Source organism: Ailuropoda melanoleuca, chromosome 6 (assembly GCF_002007445.2).
Source record: "Ailuropoda melanoleuca isolate Jingjing chromosome 6, ASM200744v2, whole genome shotgun sequence".
Taxonomy (NCBI): Eukaryota; Metazoa; Chordata; class Mammalia; order Carnivora; family Ursidae; genus Ailuropoda; species Ailuropoda melanoleuca.
This window is the reverse complement of record NC_048223.1, coordinates 56,982,505-57,004,581: the sequence shown is the minus strand read 5'-3', so window position 1 is coordinate 57,004,581 and position 22,077 is coordinate 56,982,505. Positions and strand designations below refer to the sequence as shown.

Sequence of the window (22,077 nt, the reverse complement as noted above, 5' to 3'; positions counted from 1 at the left end):
AGTGCCAGTACACAGTGCATTAGAGACCTTCTGTTGGGGGTGGGAGGGGCACATGTTTTTTTCTTTTAAATGTGTGGTTTGCATGGTGCACTGGGTGTTATACGCAACTAATGAATCATCGAACTTTACATCAGAAACCAGGGATGTACTGTGTGGTGACTACCATAATATAATAAAAAAACATTAAAATTAAAAAAAAAATAAAATCTAAAAAAAAGTGTGGTTTGACCTTGACACTTCTGTCTAAACTCTATTTAAGGGTATTAAATAAAGCACTGAAATAAAGGGTATTAAAATAAAGGGCTGAAATAAAATTTCTCATAAAAAATACAATTAAGGGCCCCGGGTGTCTCTGTTGGTTAAGCATCTGCTGGCTCTGGTCATGATCCTGGAGTCGGGATTGAGTCCCGCATCAGGCTCCCTCCTCAGTGGGGAGTCTGCTTCTCCCTCTGCCCCCCCCCAGCCCCCTTCAAATAAATAAATAAATAAATATTTAAAAAATATAATTAAGAAATGAAAGGGTTTTTTTCTTAGTGACATCAATGTACGGGGGAGCTAAAGAGAGAAAGTTTCTGGGTTACAAAGCAAAAGAGCCACCAATCTGAGCTCTGGTCATAAATATTTAAATTGTATAAAGAACAGGTCTTTAGGGGCGCCTGGGTGGCAGAGCGGTTAAGCGTCTGCCTTCAGCTCAGGGCGTGATCCCGGCGTTACGGGATCGAGCCCCACGTCAGGCTCCTCTGCTGTGAGCCTGCTTCTTCCTCTCCCACTCCCCCTGCTTGTGTTCCCTCTCTCGCTGACTGTCTCTATCTCTGTCAAATAAATAAATAAAATCTTAAAAAAAAAAAAAAAAAGAACAGGTCTTTAAATCTATTTTTATGAAATTTATTCCCAGTCTGAAGTGGCAGTGTATACAAAGATAACAGAGCTTGTGATATTTTACAGAAATGTTTACTACAACATGCATTATGAAGTGTTTCAAACATATACATATTAAGTTTCATGCTGAATAAATAATACCCCAAATTAATTTTTATTTTTACATAAAAATATAATATTGCACTCTTAACAAGACCAGTTATTTTGCATATTTTCTCTTTAAATAAATGATGGAATTCAGCCTTAAAAAAAACAAAGAAGACTGAGTAGCAACCCTATTCTAATAGGGGACTAATTCCAAGTTCTTGGTAGAAAAAAACGAAAGCCAGACGGTAGCTGCAAAAATTTTTTTTTTTTTTTTTTAAACAAAGCAAATCACTTCAACGTGAATAGGAGTAATCTCATCTCTGCACCTATCTGGACCTCAGAGTTCCGAGCTGGTCTGTGCAAACCATGATCTAAATGCGGCCCGGGAAGTGTTCTTATGGGCATATGCTGTTCCACTGACAAGCACACATGGAAACTTGCTTCCAATGGCCCCCATCTCAATGGCAGAGACGTTGGAATTGTGTTTTGTACAGTTTTTAAGCAGAATGTTTTAGAAAGTCTGGAAGTTACAAAAGTAGTTCTGTAAACACCATATGAATTGAGTTTCCATAACAAACACGCAAGTTATTCTTAGGCAGGAATACATATTTTTACCCCATGGTAACATCCTACTGAGCTCATTTTACAGTGTTTTTGAAGCCAATAAAGCAGCACCCCAAGTAAAAATAGAGCCGCAATGGCAGAGTCAGACTATGGTAGAGATTTTCAGGAATTCTGTCTTTATGGTGTGCAAGTTTTCTGTGGTGTATACTTAGATTTTTCTGTTGTTCCTAGAATTCTCAGGTAGTATAGATTAGTAGAAACAGAGCAGACATGGTTTCCTACAAGAATTATTCTGCCTCTTGTTGGAAACAAAGTAAGCTGTCTCCTTTCTTTTGTAATTCTGTTTTGTGGAAGAAAACACACCCTGCATATTAGATTAAATGCCTTATGTAGAATGGACTCTTAATAACTGTGCCATCTTTCTGCATAGTGGAGGCTTTCTATTGCCAATTGTTAAGTATTCAGTGCTCTGTAAATGGCAGATATTAAAATAATTATCATTGTGTTTAAATCTTAGTGATTCAAATAAGTAAGAATATTCAATATCTAGTGTTATGGATTTTAAGCAGGATTTTTATGAAAAAACAGAATGTATCTGAAATCAAATGTATGTTTGTGGCTGTCAAAAAATTCTGGTTCCTCTTTGAGCTAAGAAGGCAAGTGGAAAAAAACTGCCTAACATTGAGATCCATTAGTAGTTTGTTTTTAGTATTCAGATATTCCCTAAAATGTTTGGTGCAGAGGCACCTACTGAATAATTTACTTCTCAAAGAAAGCACTTTGTAAGTTCTAACTTCTTATCCTTTTCTTTACTTTTGTGTGTGTGTGTGTAGGGTGAATTATCTTGGCATAAAACTTTTTAAATATAATTTTAGAGTATTTTCTATAAACAATTAGCTAGCCAATTTAAATTCTACTGGTCCTTTTGGAATAATAGAAAAAAGGAGAGACCCCAGTCCTTTCTTTAGAATACTCGTGGGTAAAACTTTAAGAATATGATTTTAATTCATCGTGTAAGACTTACACCTTGTTGGTTAGAACATATCCACACAATCCTCTAGATTATCACTAAATTAGAACAAAACTGTTCTCTCAGGACCTTGTGAGGCCACAGAATGTTGTGCAGATGAAGAGAGCCGATCATTATTTGGATGATTTGTTTGGTCATCCTTTTCTTCAAGTTCAACCTCCTAAATCTGGTGAGGTCAACCAATCTAGTTTGGAGCTAAAGTGCTTTGGAGAAGTGAGGTTCTCTCTCATTCATCCAGCTGCATAGCTGCTAAGGAAGGAATAGAACATTGGCTGTTTCAAGCGCTGCTGGTCCTTCCGACACCAGGCAATCACGGTCCCGTCACTATTCGCTGTGTACAGATGGTGGCCGTCACAGGAAAATGTAAGGCTGGCAAAAGAAATCCGTGTGTACATTATCTCTTAAAATTGCGTTAGCGTATTGGTGATCATACAGAAATTAGTGTAAAGAAGCTAAGATATGTTCACTGGAGCAGAGAGACCAACGAAATGACTGCTTACAACTCATTGGTTTGTGGGGTAATTCTAAAATAGTTTAATTGCTCTGCTGGCAATTTCATGAAGGTCGTTCTAACGAGGTGATACAGAATAAAATGAGATCAAAGAGATCAGTACATTCCATTCCTTCTTTGTATATTTTCTTCTACCACCTTGTTTATTCTCTTATTACTTAAACAACAAATACTTGAGCATAGGAAAGTTTAGATAATATAATGGTGCTACATTTTCTCTTTATAGAAATAAATGATGATTATAGGGAGATATTTAATTTCCCTGAAAAAGGAAAAGGTAAAAATGTAACATTAATAAATAATTAATTTGAGTTTGTTAAAATTTAAGCTTAGCGCATTGAAAATAAATTTAATAGAGTATAATTTGAATCACTTACTTCCCATTGATTTTTAAAGTCAAATTTGTTGGTAGAACAAAGGGCAACTGGTTGTTGATCAATCTTATCAAACATACTTCTGAAGCTATCAATCACTGTTATGGTATTTTTAATCAGGAAGGAAAAAATGTGGTTTCTACAATTCAAAAGCTTCCCCCTGGGCTATCTCCCAGGACACCTTCTATTAGATCTGAACTCCTGACTCAGCATTAAGCTCCACAAAGACATGGACTGTGTCTCCTTGCAAAAGGTCCTGGTCAACCTGGTATTTGATAAATGGTCAGCTGTTTAGGACTCTCATCGCTTAGTTCACTGGTCTGTGTGCTTTAATCTCTCTCTAACAAAAATAGAGTTACAAAGTATATTATGAAGAATCTGGGGGTGGTTTACCTTACAATCGGCTTATTTGATTTAGGAAATGTGATTTCCCGCACAGGCTTTAGGTCCCATGTACTCCATAACCTAGAGAGGAAAAAAGTCATCACCTAATTAAGCAAACCAAAATTTCCTTCACCAAAAAAACTCCTATATATTTGTTAATTTGTTAAAAATCATCTGGAAGGAAACACAATAAACAACAGTAGCTACTTCCGGGAAGTTTGCAGGGGGTGGATGTGGAAGTAAGAAAACTTGGTAAATTTTCACATTGTTAATCTTTTATACAATTAATAGACAATATACAATTTCAAAACTGCATGAGAGCTAACTTTATTACTTAAAAATAAAACAGGAATCAGTGAAGAATCTATATCTGAAGGTGATTTTAAATCTCTAAATATTAAGTATGAACATGCCTAGATATTTAAAGCTAATTTTTGCAACTGCTGTGTCCTTATGAACAAGAGCAAACAAAGAGAATCAAAACTCTTCTTACCTTACAATTCCATTCTCTAATCCCCCGGCAATCACATTGATAGATACTCCCTCAGGCTGGTTAGAGAAGGCAACGGAACAGATGATCTCCCTGCAGTGCACATGCCCAACAAGGTCCCCGTTCACTGTCCAGAGTCTGAGGTCGCTGCCTCCACCAGCTAAAACACCAAAATCGTCCCATAGGTCACCAGACTGTGGGTACATCAGAGCCCACCACCCTGGGTCCCAGAGGGGCATCCCCACGCACTGAGCTTGTTTGTTTTAGTGATCAAATTTATAGGCAGCTCATGACTGAAGCTGTATAAATAAAATTACTACATAATAAGTCACAAAGAGCTCTGCATATTTACCTAGAGACAATGACCATGGAAAAATAAAAATAAAAAGATTAATTTAGAAATATAGAGCAATCATGTATTTTTGTGTAATCATATTTTAGCAAATGAAATGCCAAGGCTGAATTTGAAAGTACCTAAAAAGTTAAACAATCTCCAAAAACAGAAGAAAATATTCTGTGAAACCAACTGTAAGGAGGGAGTTACGTGACTTTTCAAGAAAAAAAAGTTATAATAAAACTTAGTGGAGTTAAAAGCTACTTCTTAAAGGAAAAAAAAAAGCTATCTAATTCCTCAGATTGTCTAACATTGAATCTTGTAACTCAGTGACTTATTAGACTAATTTTTTCTTTTCAAAGACCATGAGTAACTAAACTTTCTGGAGTTCTCCAGGTGCTGGAAGAGGCAGTAATTGCTTGCCATCTTCTGTATTTGGCACCTCATGATGATGTGTCTAGCCTTCTTTGGAGAAATATTCTCAAGCTGATAAAGACAGGTTTAGAGGCATGGTAAAGTTGGGGTGCCATAATGTTACTTCACTTAATTTTATCTCTTCATTAGAACTAAGAAAAAAAGTGCAGACTTTAACTCTCTCCGTTAGTAAGGCAATGAAAAGATTGCATAGATTTCCTATTTTATAGCAAAGAAACAAATTGTGCAAATATTTCTTTATATCAAGATATGGTAAAGACCTTCAAATATTGCAAACCCAAATGCCTTCTGTGTTGCAGCATTATTCACAATAGCCAAGAAGTGGAAACAGCCAAACACCCATCAACAGATGGAAGGCAGACGGACACAATGGGATATTACTCAGCCATGGAAAGTTAGGAAGTTCTGCCACATGGCACAACATGGATGAGCCTTGACATGATGCTGAGTGAAACAAAGGGACATGAAAAAGACATAAAAGGACACAGAGTGTATGATTCCACTTAGATAAAAGATCCAGAATAGGCAAATTCATAGAGATCGGAAGTAGAATAGTGGTTACCGGAAGCTTTGGGGCAAGGAGGAATAGAGTTATGCTTAGGGAGTGTCTGCTTGGGATGATGAAAACGTTTTTGAAATAGTGGTTCCACCACATTGTGGGTGTGGTGATGCCACTGAACCATATACTTTAAAATGGTTCAGATAGCAACTGTAACGTTAAACATATTTACTACATACGGAGAGAAAAGAAGGTAAACAAATGCCCAGTGTTTTACTTAAGACTTCCCATTAGGGAAGGAGAGATAACCTGATTAGGAGAGATAACCTAAATAAAACATCAAGATGTAGGAGTTCAATATACTAAAGAAATACAATTATAGATGATAAACTCCTCTTTTCCAAGGGTAGACATTTCACTCTCTCTTTTGAATTTAATACTTGATAAAAGATTTTAAAAATACATAAAGCAACCAGATGTGTGCTGGTAAGGTTAGAAGGCTTATCAAAGACATTGATGTAGGGGTTAATCATTACCTGTAACTGACAGCTATTGCAAGCTCAGTCCTTCAAAACCAAAAATCTAAATGTGGGCCTTGACTCTCTGAAATATGGTACAGAAGTCAATAGGCAAAGAAGCACCCTACCAGATTACCCACACCTCGGGCTACCACAAAACCAAGTAACTACTCTGCCTAAGATTGTAAATATCAAAATGGAGGCCTTCACTCAAGACCAGATTGCTTTCATGTGTAATTCAGCATGTCAACTAAAAGTCAGAAATTTTTATGATCAAGAGGAAAGCGCCTGCCAGCGTAACTTCAGCCCTGACACTGAAATTTTATATACATATGTATAATGTGTATATATGTGCATACACACATATATAACATAATTACATACACATACATATGTATTTACTTAAATTTTTATTTTAAAGTTACCTGGATGGTACTCACTAATGGGTCAAGGTGTTTGATAGGCTAAATCTGATAACTTTCTTTCCTAAATCTGATAACTTTCTTTCCTTCTTGGACTATAAGACTGGAGGATGAACTCTAGTTTGGGTCGCTAAACATAAATTTCGCCTCGCTTTTCAAAAAAAATCATTATTTTTATTTTGTTCTCTATATACCAAAATCTTGTTATGACTTCTCTTATATATGTACCAAGAGGCCTTAAAAAGTGGAGAAGGCCTTTTTGTTCAGATTGGAAAAAAAAGTTCTAGCCATTACTCTATCATACTGTGCACTCCCCAGGGACACCTGAATACCTACTATCCAGTTAGCAACTGCAGCAAAAGTAATTTTGTTTCTTGTTCCCAAAAGACTGGCTGATATAATATCACAGATATAAATCACTACTGGCAGCAGGAAAGTAATTAACTTTACAAAATTCAGCTCCCTAAGGATCAGGCCTAACTTCCAAATGTTGCCAAAACAAGAAAGTAGAGAGCACTATATAAATAATCATTATATTATTCCCCCAAATCCCCCCTTGGTATGACATACTAAAAGCTGCTAATGTACAAATCAAGGGAGAACAATTAGCAAAAGTCATCAATCATCTGCCCACACTTGTATTATCAAAGTCAATGGTTCAAAATTTTTTTCCCTTAGTTATGATGATTAGGAAATAAAAATGTTTCCATGGCATTATTTTATAACTGGATGCTAAGATTGGCAAATGTTTCCCATCCAATATCTTTAAAGCATGACTGAAGACATTACTTTTCTGGAATACAAGAATTAATGAATGGTTTATAAAATCAACAATAAAATTCCAAGAGATAGCTGCAGTATAATAAAAAATAAATACTTGGTCTTTGTCCCAGGTCCCTGGCATAGAGCTCCTAAAACCCTTGTAATTTACCATCTTTTGTATGCTAACAAGCTGACTCCTGGGGGGCAGGCCCTAGATAGCCTCAGGACGGGGGGCCTGTCACCAGACAAACCAGCCACGTGGTTAGGAGGTTAGAATTTATAGTACTTCCCCACCTCGGGATGGAGAGAGACTGCAGACTGAGCTCAAGTACCACGGCCATTGATTCAATCATCCATGCCTACAGAAGGAAACCTCAGAAAAATCCCTAAGTAACAGGGTTAGGAGGGCTCCCGAGCTGGTGAGCACATTCATGTGCCAGGAGGGAGGTGCACTCTGAATCCACCCAGACAGGCCCTCTGGATCTCCCCCTATACACCTCTTCAGCTGGCTGCTTAATCCTTTTTTTTAAGAGAGAGAGCAAGAGCGAGGTAGCGGGAGGGGTAGAGGGAGAAGGAGAGAAGGATCTTCAGCAGGCTCCCCCAGCCTCAGCCCAAAGTGGGGCTCGATCTCACAACCCGGAGATCATGACCTGAGCTGAAATCAAGAGCCAGACACTCAACCGACTGAGCCTCCCAGGCGCCCCTGGCTGTTCATTTCTATCCTTTGTAATAAGCTTCTGTAGGTAAGTATAGGGTTTGACTAAGTTCTGCGTGCTTGGTGCGGGGTTGGGAACTCCCAAATCTGCTAACTTCAAGTAGTTAGTGTAGAACCGAATCGCATTATTGAGCACCCAGGTGGTGTCACAGGATTGGAGAATGGCTGGGTGTCAGAAAAAACCAAAGAGGGGCGCGTGGGTGGCACAGCGGTTAGGCGTATGCCTTCGGCTCAGGGCGTGATCCCGGCATTATGGGATCGAGCCCCACATCAGGCTCCTCCGCTATAAGCCTGCTTCTTCCTCTCCCACTCCCCCCTGCTTGTGTTCCCTCTCTCGCTGGCTGTCTCTCTCTCTGTCGAATAAATAAATAAAATCTTTAAAAAAAAAAAAAAGAAAAAACCAAACAATATAAAACATGCAAGCGAAGGATAGAGGACCACCCACTATAGATATGTCCAAGATAATCTATACTGAGTGAGCAGAAAGAGACAATTTTTCAAAGGATTTTTTGATGCCAAGGTCCTTAAGAACAGAAATGCAAACAGAAAATTTATGAATTTTCCAACTGTTCTTTACTGCTGGATGCGTCAAGTTTTTAAATATGGACTACTTGAAAAAACAAAAACTAAAAACAAAACCTCTAATGAAGATATAACTCTGTCACGCAAATTTCAAGGCAAATTATACCTCCATTTATCATAATACAGTATTGTTCTCACTCAGGAACTGGAAGATACATATATTCAAAGCTGATGATTGGCTGATGCTTTGCATGCATGTCACGGGGAAGGTAGTAAGTTAGTAGTTAAAAAGCAGAAGCCAGAAAAAAGAGAAACAAAAACCAAGAAAATTCAGATAATTATGTAACAATTTGCTTAACTTCCATGTGCCCAAATGTAATCTTACATATATCAGAAAAATGACACTATTAGCTTCTGCAGAAGTTGGTCCCTAACTTGATGAACCCGCTCTTGGACCTTATCTGTTTTAACACACAAACATGCTATGAGCACAGTATTTAGATGTGGTTAGGGACCTAAGAGACGTAATCCAACAGTGTAATGGACACTACACCAGCTAAGGACTCTGTGCTTTGGTTCGGGCCTTGCTCACCTGAATCACACACAGTAGCGATGTCACCAGTAGTTTCACTGGCAGAGACGGCCGTGACGGGGCTTTTGTGTCCTGCCAGGCTTTGTACATAGCACAACCTGAAAGACCAAAGACAAATTTGCATATGATCATTAAGTATCAGTAGCTTCTCTTGTATAATTCCCTTCCTCAGTGTATGGACCTATTATTCATAAGGCATTGCCCATTATTTCCTAACTGATCTTTTGATTTCAATACGATTACAAAGTTTGTATTTCATGCTTAAAATGATCATAATGTAAAGATCTTATTTTAGCGCATCTGTTTCACACAGGAAGATCGGAGACATAAAGGCAGCTGTGTTTGAGTTGGAGAGGCTCTTCTGTACCTGTTTAAATCCCATATGATGCAGGTTCCATCTCTGCTCACACTTATCATTATACTGTAGGGTTTGCAAACAAATAAGCTGGTGATCTCTTCTGTGTGCCCGTACAGATGTATCTGAGACTCCATTTCTATCTCTGAGGGCTGAAATCGAAAAAAGTCAGTGAAGTACAAGATAAAAAGCCTGACAAAAGTTTTCCTAGTACTGTGTCTCAAAAATAAAAACAACTCAAGGGACTCAAACATTCTTCTCAAGCATATCATGTTTCAATCCACTGCAGGTCAACTCTTTCCTAAAGAGTAAAACTAATTAAACATTAAAACATTTTTTAATTGTCCATAATTTCAAGAATTAAAAATGCTTTTCATTTTTTGTCTTCTTGTCCAATCTTTGTCCAAATACATACACAAATATTTTTATAGTTATGATTATTATTTTTTTAAAGATTTTTTTTAAATTTATTTATTTGACAGAGATAGAGACAGCCAGCAAGAGAGGGAACACAAGCAGGAGGAGAGGGAGAGGAAGAAGCAGGCTCATAGCAGAGGAGCCCGACGTGGGGCTTGATCCCACAACGCCGGGATCACGCCCTGAGCTGAAGGCAGACGCTTAACCGCTGTGCCACCCAGGCGCCCCTATAGTTATGATTATTGCCATCCAAATAATTTTGTATTTTGTATTTAAACATTCTCCCATAAGCATTTTCTTTTTTTAAAGATTTTATTTATTTATTCGACAGAGATAGAGACAGCCAGCGAGAGAGGGAACACAAGCAGGGGGAGTGGGAGAGAAAGAAGCAGGCTCATAGCGGAGGAGCCTGATGTGGGTCGATCCCATAACGCCGGGATCACGCCCTGAGCCGAAGGCAGACGCTTAACCGCTGTGCCACCCAGGCGCCCCAGCATTTTCTATTTTTGACATTGTCTTCAAAATGATTTTAATGGTGTTATAATATTTATACAGTTGGTATGCCATAATTTACTTGAGCATTTTTACGGATAGACATTTAAAATTGTTTCTAATATTTTCAAAATTATAGATGCCATAGTTAAATCCTTCATGTTTAAAAGCTTAGTTCTTCTTCTGACTTATTTCTTTAGAATAAATTTCCAAAATCCTACTAGTGAGTGAGTGAATACTAATAATTTTATAGTTCCTGACAGTGTACTTTCCAAAGGCATTGTACCAATCCCTGATGTCCTCACACACCACCATTACTTGTCCAGAGTTACAGATTGGTTTTCTAAATGAAAGGTTGCAAACCGATGTTCCAAGGGCCATGTTGGCTCACAGATGCCAGATGTCTATACTAGGTTTGACTCTTGTTTTCATTAGACTAAGCTGTTTATTGTCTTAAAGTATTTCAATATTTCCACTTCAAAGGATATAGAAAAGTAGAAAGAGTAAGTATAACAATAAGCTGTATGTTGACCACTCAGTTAAACTAATCCTAATATTTTATATGATCGGTTTATTTTTTAAAGAAAGAAAAAATCAAACATTATCCAGTTTGTGTACTGGTCTGTTTTCTCTCGTCAGAAGTTACCACCATCCTGAATTTTGTATTTGTTTCCCACGTATGTAGAACTTATGTTCTGCTATACGTTGCCATAACCACAAACAACACATTGTATGGTTTTTCATGCTGACAAATCACTTTCTATATGTGCTATTATTCTTTAGGTATCTTGCATCCTGCCTTTTTGTTCACCACTGTTTTGGAAACATAGCTGTGTTGATATATATATCCTATGTATATGAGCTGCCGCTCATCTATTTTAAGTGCTATATAGTCCAGGGTTTTATTCACATAAAGATACATATTTTACACTAAAAGAATCAAATGACCAGGCAATACCAGGCTCACATTCTTTTTTGGAACAACAGGCTTCAGGCGTGTGGCAGTTGCTTCTGTTTAGCTAGGACACGTGACGCTCAACCACACACAGTCACAGAGAGGATTTCACAAGGCCCAGGGTCCCAGGTCTGAGTCCCTGCTGTCTCTCCTCTGCCTGTGACCCTCCCCACAAGGCCAGGTGTCTGCAGGCCCAAAGGGATGTGCCCAGAACCCTTTCAGACGGTGCTTCAGGGTACCTGGGACCAAGGAATTCCCTGATGGCAAAGGCCTGAGCCCCTTCCTTTTCTGCCTGAGCTCTGCAGCACTTGCGTTTGTGACTCACTTCACATTCTAAGTCTCTGAAAATTTCCCAACTTTTAAATGTCAATCAAGGTTGCTTTAAGTCGCATTTCTTTTGTTATAACCAAATTTAACTTTTTCACATATTCACTTGCTTACATGTAAATTTGTGTGCCTGGTTTTGTGTATTTGTTACTACATTAAAAAAATTATTTGGGGGCGCCTGGCTGGTTCAGTCGGCTAAGCCTCTGACTACCCGCTCAGCGGGGAATCTGCTTCTTTGCCTCTCTCTCTACCTCTCCCCCTGCTCATGTGCTCGCTCTCTCTCTCTTTCTGTAAACTAAATAAATAAATCGTTAAAAAAAAAAGAAAATAAAAAAATTATTTGGAGGAATTCCTCTACTTATGGAATAGAATGCAAGTATCTTCCTTGTTTCTGCTGGATCACCCGGACCACCATACCAGTCTATGGACACCTTAACCAAAGTCAAGTCTTAAGATCTGGACATCCCAGGGAATTGCAACCCAGGCTGTAATTCCATGCAAGAGTTAGCCCCATTGGACTCATCCTCATTCTTAGGATATAGTCCTTCAGGGACCAATCTTTAGAGAAGGGCCTCCTTGGGACTCCCCAGGCTTGCTCAGTCCCTGGGTATTGTTATCTATTCCTCTCACAAGAGCTGCCCAAGGACAGTGTCAGTACTCCAGTATTGACAAATCCTTCCATGTGAAAGCTCCCCCCCCCCACTTATTTACCTCTCTGGCCTGGGAATTCCCTACTAACTTGTCAGCAATTTGATGTTTTAATATCACACACACACACGCACACACACACACACACACACGTATGTGTGTATATATATTTTTTTATTCCATGATCAAGATATAATTTATAGGGTAAACACAGCATAGGACCCCTATAGTGGTTGTTGATAATTTCATAGATTTTATACTTTAAAATGATTGTAAGAGTCAGTATTACTAGATGATTCCCTGACAGGTAAGAAAACAATTTCCATGGGCAGAATAGGAACATGAACTACTTCATTTAAAAAATTCTCTTGAACAATTGCTGGAGAGGATGTGGAGAAAGGGGATCCCTCCTACATTGTTGGTGGGAATGCAAGTTGGTATAGCCACTCTTGGAAAACAGTGTGGAGGTCCCTTAAAAAGTTAAAAATTGAGTTAACCTATGATCCAGTCATTGCACTACTGGGTATTTACCCCAAAGATACAGACGTAGTGAAGAGAAGGGCCATATGCACCCCAATGTTCATAGCAGCATTGCCCACAATAGCCAAATTGTGGAAAGAACCGAGATGCCCTTCAACAGATGACTGGATTAAGAAGTTATGGTCCATATATGCAATGGAATATTACTCAGCTATCAGAAAGAACGAGTTCTCAACATTTGCTGCAACATGGACGGCACTGGAGGAGATAATGCTAAGTGAAATAAGTCAAGCAGAGAAAGACAATTATCATATGATTTCTCTCATCTATGGAACATAAGAACTAGGAAGATCGGTAGGGGAAGAAAGGGATAAAGAAAGGGGGGTTAATCAGAAGAGGGAAAGAAGCATGAGAAACTATGGACTATGAGAAACAAATAGGGCTTCAGAGGGGAGGGGGTGGAGGAACGGGATAGACTGGTGATGGGTAGTAAGGAGGGCATGTATTGCATGGCGCACTGGGTGTTATACGCAACTAATGAATCATCGAACTTTACATCAGAAACCGGGGATGTAAAGAAAAAAAAAAAAAGAAGGGGGAATGAAGCATGAGAGACTATGGACTCTGAGAAACAAACTGAGGGCTTCAGAGGGGAGGGGGGTGGGGGAATGGGATAGGCTGATGATTGGTAGTAAGGAGGGCACGTATTGCATGGTGCACTGGGTGTTACATGCAACTAATGAATCATTGAACTTTGCATCAAAAACCAGGGATGTACTGTATGGTGACTAAAATAATATAATAAAAAATATTATTATAATAAAAAAAAACGCTCTTGAGGGGTACCTGGGTGTCTCAGTCAGTTAAGTGTCCAACTCTTGGTTTCGGCTCAGGTCATGATCTCATGGGTCATGAGATTGAGCACCATGACCAGCTCCACGCTCAGCGGGGAGTCTGCTTGAAGATTTTCTCCCTCTGCCCCACCCTCTCAATAAATAAATCTTTTTAAAAAATTGCTCTTGAATGACATACTACTACCTTGGATAAGCCTCATATATACTCTCTGGCCACCACAGATTCAGAGAATGGAAATATAGGTGTTCACTTATATGAAGATGAGGTGGCCATACTACTTAATTAGTGAAAAAAAGAATGACTCAAGAACAACTATTTTAAAATCAGTTATCACTTTTAGAAGACAGTCTTCTCTAATATATAAATGGCTTATAGATAATTCCTTATAACAAGTCAACTTATTCATCCTTACCTAGAATACATTTTAGAAGATGATCTTGGGAGATTCAACAGAAACTTACAATGTTCAGTTAGATATGCTTCACTAGGTAAGGAACATATTTCATAAGATCCCCTTGAAAATATTCTCTAACAACGATTATTTTGGCCACATCCTGCACAGCACTTGGGGAGCCTGTATTTGTCTGTGTTAAAGCTACCACAAAGGAGAACATAAGTACTTCTAGAACCCTGGCGTTCAGTGGGTTGGGAGAACAGCAACCAGAACATGAGGGGCCTCCTGCTAACCTCACGGGCATGGGGTCATGATGCAGCTTGTGGGATGCCAAAATGGTGAGATGGTCCCTGAGAAAAAGTGGCAAGAACATCCACAAAAACCCGTGTTTCCTCCCCTCAAAGCAAACACTGAAAAAAAGCACACAGCTAAGATGCATTTTGGGACATGGTTTAAATAGTAACTGTTGATCTCATGACTTAATCATCTAATACTATTATACTTAGGAGAAAAAGAAAACCCTTATAAACAAAGCTGAAAAATCTACTTTCAGGCAAACGTACAACTGTGGGAAAGTAAGCAATGTAAAGCTCACGGTGACTTCACAAGCCAAGGAAGCACATGACTCGCCGTGCTCACGTTATAACAGTCACGCCTCTGATCTGCTGTGTCCGAAGCTCTGCGGTGCACGATTACTCCTGTGCTGACAACTTCATCTTCTTTATAACCCACACTACATACTGTGTTAGTGTACAATTAAAATTTTAAATTATAGGAAGAATGGAAGTAAGGGAAACTAAGAACAAGGTTATTAAAAAAGTGCTGCGAAAAGCAAAAGAAAATAAAAACAAAAGCAGCAGCTAGTTTTTGCAGAGGAGTCGATGGCACAGTGCAAAATGCTGAGTACACACGCGACAACTGCTCTAGCAGCGGGGCTGAGAAGATATTTGGAGAAAAAAAGAAACACAAGGGTTTAGAAGATAAATGTAATGTCCACAGTAAATATTAGAGATGTTAGAAGATTAACATCCACTCAGGCCTTCAGGAGTAAAAAGAAGACATTCCAACAGTTAAGACACTTCTCTGCAGATACCTTGGCTTCTTTCTGTGCTGGGATAGAAGAACTGCCCTCAGTCTCCCTTTCCTGCCCTGCTTTGACCCCGCCTCCCAGCATCTCATACGCCAAACTACACATAAAAGTATTTGCCAGCCCCCAAGCTACCATGCCTTTGCTTCCGCGTTGTTGGTTTCCTGTGCTGAAATACTCTGTCCTATTTCTCCAATTAGTAAAATGATCCCTTAATATCCAGATCAAGTGGAACTTTTCAGGCTTTCTGACCTCCAGGTCCCGTTCTGTGCTCTTCGTTCTCAGAGCACACACACCAGTGTCCTGCAGTATGTACCCTCCATGTGCCCGTCTCCTGCGAAGAGCCCTGCCCCAAGCCCCCCTGGGCCACTGCGGTGGCCTCCTAGCTGGCACCCTTGCCTCCGGTCTCAGACCCCCAAGTATCGCTCCTGGCAGGCACTACAGTGGGCTTCCCAAAATGCTGGCTGGATCACATTACAACTGCTTAAAACATTTTAATGGCCCCATAGGCTAAGAGATGGAAACAATATTATGGTCACATTTATACCCCAAGGATCACAGGAAAGAACCTTTTAATAAGAGTTTAAAAGGGAATAAATTTGGACAGAAAAGTAAGAGGAACTTAGCATCACCCCATGCTAGGAAGACTGGTTTCACCCAGTAGAACATATTTAATAATATAATGGAGAAAACTGTAATGGGGGGGCAGAAGCAAAAGAAAGTTCTAAAATAAAATAATTATCTCAGTTCTAGAAGAAAAGGATAATTATCATCCTAAATTTGCCACTTATCCTCAACAGTGCTAGAGAGAGTTGATTCAAGAAAGGAACAACAGTAAATTAAAAGAAGTATTGCATAATAGGTCTTTTTTTTTTCACTAGACTATTATATAATTTAATTTTCAAATCCTGAAAATTAAGCAAATGGCTAAAATAAATTTCTTCCAGTAAGTGGTGGAAATCAAGATGGGCTACTTGGATTTTGCTATAGTCCAGAGACTGTAGAAAGGTTAAATACTAGGTGTCCTAAGCTTCCAAATTTTACAGAATTTTGCAGTATACTCCTAAGCATGCAGGCCAACACCAGGAACAGAGGCAAACAAGCATCACAACGTCATAAAAAAGTCTAAATACAAAACAGATCATGACTCAAAATACTATGTCTTTGACATGAAAAGATAGGATCATTATAATTATTTTCAAAATTTTTCATGATCCTAATAAATCTAAAACTAAAGAGTCAGATATGTGACCTTTTATATTTTAAGAGCTTATGTGAAGAAAAGATTAAAGAACAAAAGACTGAAGTACAAACATTTTCAGTTGATCTTACACCAATGAATTACACTCCAAGAGTATTTTCTTCTTCTCACGAACATTAAAATCCCAAACTACCCATGAAATGAACCCGGGACCTACCGTGCTGCTGGTAAACCTGTTGGCGTAGGCCGTGATGACCCCACATTTGCTCCCAGTGAACAGCTGGCAACTGTCAGGCACCCAGGCACAACTCGTTACCTTTGAGAGAGGGCAAACCAAAGATCATCATGTTGAAAAAGCAGGAGAAATGTTTCTACTTCTCTGACAGTTATTTAAAAAATATATAACCACAAAATTTAATAAACAGTTTACTTGAACTGATTAAAAATGTGCAAGATATAATAATATGCTATAACATTAAGCCAGATGGCTAAAGGCTGTTTCCAAGTTAAAATGTATTCTATCATTGTCTATGATTTTATATTTTTCTGTACACACACACACACATTTGTTCCTCAGAAACTTAAACATTTGTTCCTCAGAAACTTAAACAAAGTGATCCAGGATTGACTAGATCCAAGGTTGAGTGTGTGTGTCATGTGCATATGTGTGTGGTTTCACACATTTACCTCATTTTTACTTTTTTTTTTCTTTTTCTGCTTTTGGTGGGGAATTGGGGTACATATAAGGGGAGAGGTATTGCTTCTAACAGTTCTAAAGATTGTTAGATAGGAGAAGAAGGAAAGATAAATGTGGAGAAAAAAAATCCCAGATTATTCCTTTGGGACCGTAAGCCCTTTGGTCCTAACCATGAAGGTGCTATTCAAGGCCACTCAACTCTCTGGCCCAATAGGTCTTCCTCTCGCTCTAGGCACCAGCTGACCCCCAGCACTGGTCCCCAGCACCTCTGCTCCCATGGGCCCCTTCTCCAGTCCCAGCTGTCCTATAGCCCACGTTCCCTTCACGTTGCACTGTGCGAAGGAGACAGGGGTCATCAGCCGCAGATCTCACCCCCTTCCTTCCTTTGTGCCTCAAGTGTCTCAGTGCCTCTCCTGTTTTAAAGGAGGAAGCCCTTCTGCGTTTAAGGGCAGCCCCACCCCATTCCCAGAGTTCCTTGTCATTGCTCTCAGAATTTCAAGCTGTCTTTTGCTGGCTGCTTCTCCTGGACCTGCAAATGTGTTCAAGTGTCTGCTACATTAAAAATGACTTTCTTTCATCCGGGCTCTTCTTAACCCTCAATACATCACCAGAGTCCTTTAGACTCAATTTCATTTTTTGAATTTCTTTCTTGAATAGTTCTAACTATTTGTAAGGATTAATATTTCAGGACTTTTATTCTTTCTCAGAAGTCTTCCAAAGAACAAAGAGAAAGTATATTTATTTTTTTATATATAGAATAAAACTCAGTGCCTTGTGATTACCATATGGGTCTACCGAACCCTTTCATAAATCTGAGTTACATTATAGGGTTTTAATAATTTCATATTCCCTCTGTCTTGAACCAGTGTGCTGTTTCATCACTGTAGGAATTTTATTTCATGACTACTCAACAATTATTCCCAACTCTGCTAGAGCAAAACAAACAGGAAAATGCAGAATGATGGATCTCCTGGAAGGATAATGTAATCTGTGAAATAAAATGTCATCTCTTGGTTTTCTGACTGTACTGTCCAAAGAGTGGTGCCATCTTTCAAGAAAATATAAAGACTGGAGACACTGCTTCATACTCTGTTTTTAGCTTTCATTGAACACAGCTGGGAATTCAGAATTTTTCATGTTCTACTGATAACAGAAAAAAGAACAAAACTGACAGAGGACTAGGTTTCACGATTATGAGATCAGTCAGAAGGTGAAGGCAAAGAGATGGCAGGACTCTAATCTCTAATGATGAGACCGTGATTGTAGAAGTGAGATCTGAGTGTGGGTCCTCATACGATAACATTCTGGATGAATTTTCTCAAACTACAGAACTACTGAGTAGACAATATATTTCTAAGGATGAAAATGAAATATGGTGCTCTCATCCAGGCGGTCATTTGAGCCGAAGTTCTTTATCACAGAGTATTTTGCTAAAAGAATCTGGACAATCCTGTTTTGCTAAAAGGACTTAATGACAGTGTTCTTTCATTGTTAATGATGCTTGTGTGCCAAACTTTACATGATAGAAGTAATTTTGCAATGCTCAAATTCTTATTAAAAGTTCTAATAAGGCTGTTTTCCACTGTTCTTATGCTGCTTATTTTTGTTAGTTTACTGATAACCAGATAACAAAAAGTGATGACCTTTTTTTCAGGTATATTGAGGGTTAAGTGAATGAGTCATTGTTCTCCTTTCTTTTACTGCTAAACATCCCCACCAGTAGAAGCTTGCTAACGTGCTCTAACATGCTCAAGGAATGGGGAAATGGGGAAATGTTAGGACACATGAATGAATAGGCAGAAGATGTTATGTAGGTAATGGGAGTCAGGAAATGGCAAAAGAATTTCCCATGGAAAGAAAGACAGTCACAGAAACAGGGTTTAACATACATTTTAGTACGGGAAAAAGTTGTGGTAATGTGTGTATATATATTTATATACATAGATATATACCTCTATATACATAGATATACATACGTATAGATATATATATATACACACACACACAGTATATATACAGTATATATGCAATTGGAGACATTTTTACAACAGCTTTAGAAGAGACTAGTGGGGAGTACTACTACCCCAGTTCCAAAGAAGAGGAAAGAACCTCAAGTTTGGAAAGGTTAAGGTGCTTGCCCAAGGCTACAGAGTAAATAATAAAGCCAGGGCACTAACAGAGTTAGGCTTTAGTTGGGCCCAATGCTCTTTCTACCCATTGTGATGCCTAAACCCCCAGTCTATTTAGCAAACACCAGGTACAGAGGATGGCACTCTGTTTATAGAAAATGACACAGTGGGGGCGCCTGGGTGGCATAGCGGTTAAGCGTCTGCCTTCGGCTCAGGGCGTGATCCTGGCGTTATGGGATCGAGCCCCACATCAGGCTCCTCTGATATGAGCCTGCTTCTTCCTCTCCCACTCCCCCTGCTTGTGTTCCCTCTCTCGCTGGCTGTCTCTATCTCTGTCGAATAAATAAATAAAATTAAAAAAAAAAAAGAAAATGACACAGTGACAAAAGGCAAGTGAACACTGAGAAGAAAGCAGTGTTGATTTTGTTCCAACACTGCCAATTGCTAATGCTGACTAAGTGATTATAATACCATCTCAACGAGATCCTGGGGAGAAGACAAATTTTGGGGACACAGAATAGCAATAGTCAGGAAGTCTGAGAACTGTAAACAAGGCCCAAGTCCAGCGTTATCAGCTTCTGGACTGGATTAACTGCAGAATATTAAAGACTAGCTGTTATCAGTCTGACTCCTGTCTGAAGAATTACACTTAATTTTATGATAAAGTAGTTCGTAAAAAAGTTTACCTGATATTGCTGCGAACTTTGTATAAAGTTTATTGGAGGCTCGCTTTGTTTACTCTTCAACCTTAAAATGTTATCGGCGTACCCCCAGCTCAGGATGGCTGACCACTGAATGTCAGTACTGTTCATGCTTCTCACACCTCAAGAAGGAGACATGAAAGTATCAGATTGCCACCGCTCAACTGTTATTTGGCAGCCCCCCCAAAATGGCAGGTTAAAAGTTGAAGTTTACATAGGAGAACACAGTATCTTTCCAGAGCAAATCATCTTTGTATTCATAAGATGGACAGACTTAAGTTAATTTTATTCCTTTAATGAGAGTGGGATTCTAAGAGTGGAACTAATTCTTCTTCATTCATGGTGTTTCGGTTAGGGCTTATTTGATGTAGTACTACAATGTCTGTTAAGAAATTTTTATGGAAGGCAATGATAGTCAAGCTTACTCTGTTCATGTTCTGTGACACTTTTAAAAATAAATATAAACTAGACACTGTTTAAATAACTTTGTAGCTACCACCTGCTGAAAAATCAGTGTGGACAACTATCAATGCTAGAAAAAATATTGCTACCCTAGAAGCAACACCTGTCCTGGGAAGGGACCATTTAATGCTGTCAACTGCCAGGGCTTTCTTTGCACAGCAGACTGATTTAACGAGGTTCTGCTCTTTTTCTCCTTCTCTTTTTTACAACATAGTTTTATGTCCTTTGAGGATAAAGATGTGGACATTCTGACATCACTTTTCAGTACTATTCGTAATCTATGTCTTGTTGGTATGCTGAATATAGCTAATGCAGCATAAATGTTGTAACTGGTGCTGCCCTCGAAATCTGCATTGCTCAAGTCCTTACAGACAGAGAATGTGCTTTATGTATTCCAGCACCCACCAAAGTAAGCCCGCATATAAAGGAATAAAACAAATACATACTTGTTGAAAGAATCAACAGCACAGTGGAAATGTAATTCACTGATTTTTGTTTTCTTTTGTTGAGTATAATACCAAATGTTGACATCAGTTTTGCAATAAAGGAATTGAAATATACCCACTTAATAAAAGCTCCTCTAAATATAAGCTGCTAGGGAAAGGAACCACATTTCATGAGTCTCAGGCCCTCTCAAATTCTACCGTAACGCCTGGCATCTAGTGGGCACCCAACAGCCCATGTGCTCAATGAATGAAATACATCTAGTAACAGCCCCCAGTTTCTCATTCCAGCATTTACAAGATGCACTGCCTTTTTTTTTCTTTTTTCTTTTTTTTAATAAAAATTAACTTCTCCTTTACCTACTAGGACAGTGAATCTTAAACAGGAGTTTTCAAGAAAATGGTGTTTCCAGCATGCCAATGCTTGGACTTGAGCCCCAAAGATTCTGACACAGTGTGGCTCAAATGAGACCCAGGCAAGCATATTTTGAAAAAAAAGCATCTCAGGCAATTTGGAGGCACAATTTTCAAGTAAGGGTTTAAGGTCATTCAAACCATCACAGTTACATTGTTCTGTGCATGTATAGCTCAGCAAAACCACACAGTTACTTGATTAAGCAGTGCTCAGCGCCTTGCAGCTGTAGCACATGACCTGACCCCCATCTGCAAGCAGGGCTCTTACTCCTAAGACCTCTACCATGGGGTGAACGCTCCTCTCGCTTCTCTCGTGCAGTGTAACGTGCTGGGTGCAACAGTGAGAGCTTGCACAGTCCTCTGGGAGCCCAGGGTGCTTACAGCCTGATGGACCTTTACTGAGCACTCAGGAGTCAGGCACTGTGGTAATCATTCCCTACATTATTTCATTTAATCTTTACAGTAAATTACCCTGTCAGGTCAATCCTTTTGTTATTTCTCATTTACAGTTCAAAAGCCAGGATGTAGAAGGTTTAAGTAATTTTCTCAAAGTCAAACAGCTACTAAGTGGCAGAGCTAGGATGCAAACTCAAGGCACTGCGCCTCCTGAGGCCAGCGCTTTGTATCTGCCGTCTTGTACTGCTGTGTATTATAATCTGTTGTATTATACTACTTCCCCCCGCACAACCTAGATGCTGGCAAGCCCCAAATACATTCTACAAGGGAATAAAGTATAACTTGAATGAACACAGCTATCAAGGGCTCTGACTATCGTGGCACAAATAAGATAGGTTGACAATTACATTTGACATATTTAAATCCCATCATGCTAAGCGGTAACACCAGTCCTTTCTTTTCTGCTCAAAAGAGATAAACTTCAATCCACTCTAATTAACTTTTTA

At 39.0% G+C, this 22,077-nt stretch overlaps 1 protein-coding gene across 12 annotated transcripts in view; it reads right to left on the bottom strand.

The window, feature by feature from the left end:
- Positions 1-869: 869 nt before the first annotated feature.
- LYST (lysosomal trafficking regulator) overlaps positions 870-22,077 on the bottom strand; it is a 175,432-nt gene continuing 154,224 nt past the window's right edge. For all 12 annotated transcript variants that reach the window (XM_034662476.1, XM_034662473.1, XM_034662468.1 and 9 more), the window contains 7 exons: positions 19,842-19,978; positions 16,547-16,645; positions 9,486-9,625; positions 9,119-9,216; positions 4,323-4,479; positions 3,839-3,910; positions 870-2,929 (listed from right to left, as the gene is read on the bottom strand). In XM_034662476.1, coding sequence (XP_034518367.1) covers positions 2,791-2,929; positions 3,839-3,910; positions 4,323-4,479; positions 9,119-9,216; positions 9,486-9,625; positions 16,547-16,645; positions 19,842-19,978 — 842 coding nt within the window. In that variant the 3' untranslated portion in view covers positions 870-2,790. The remainder of the gene's footprint in view (positions 2,930-3,838; positions 3,911-4,322; positions 4,480-9,118; positions 9,217-9,485; positions 9,626-16,546; positions 16,646-19,841; positions 19,979-22,077) is intronic.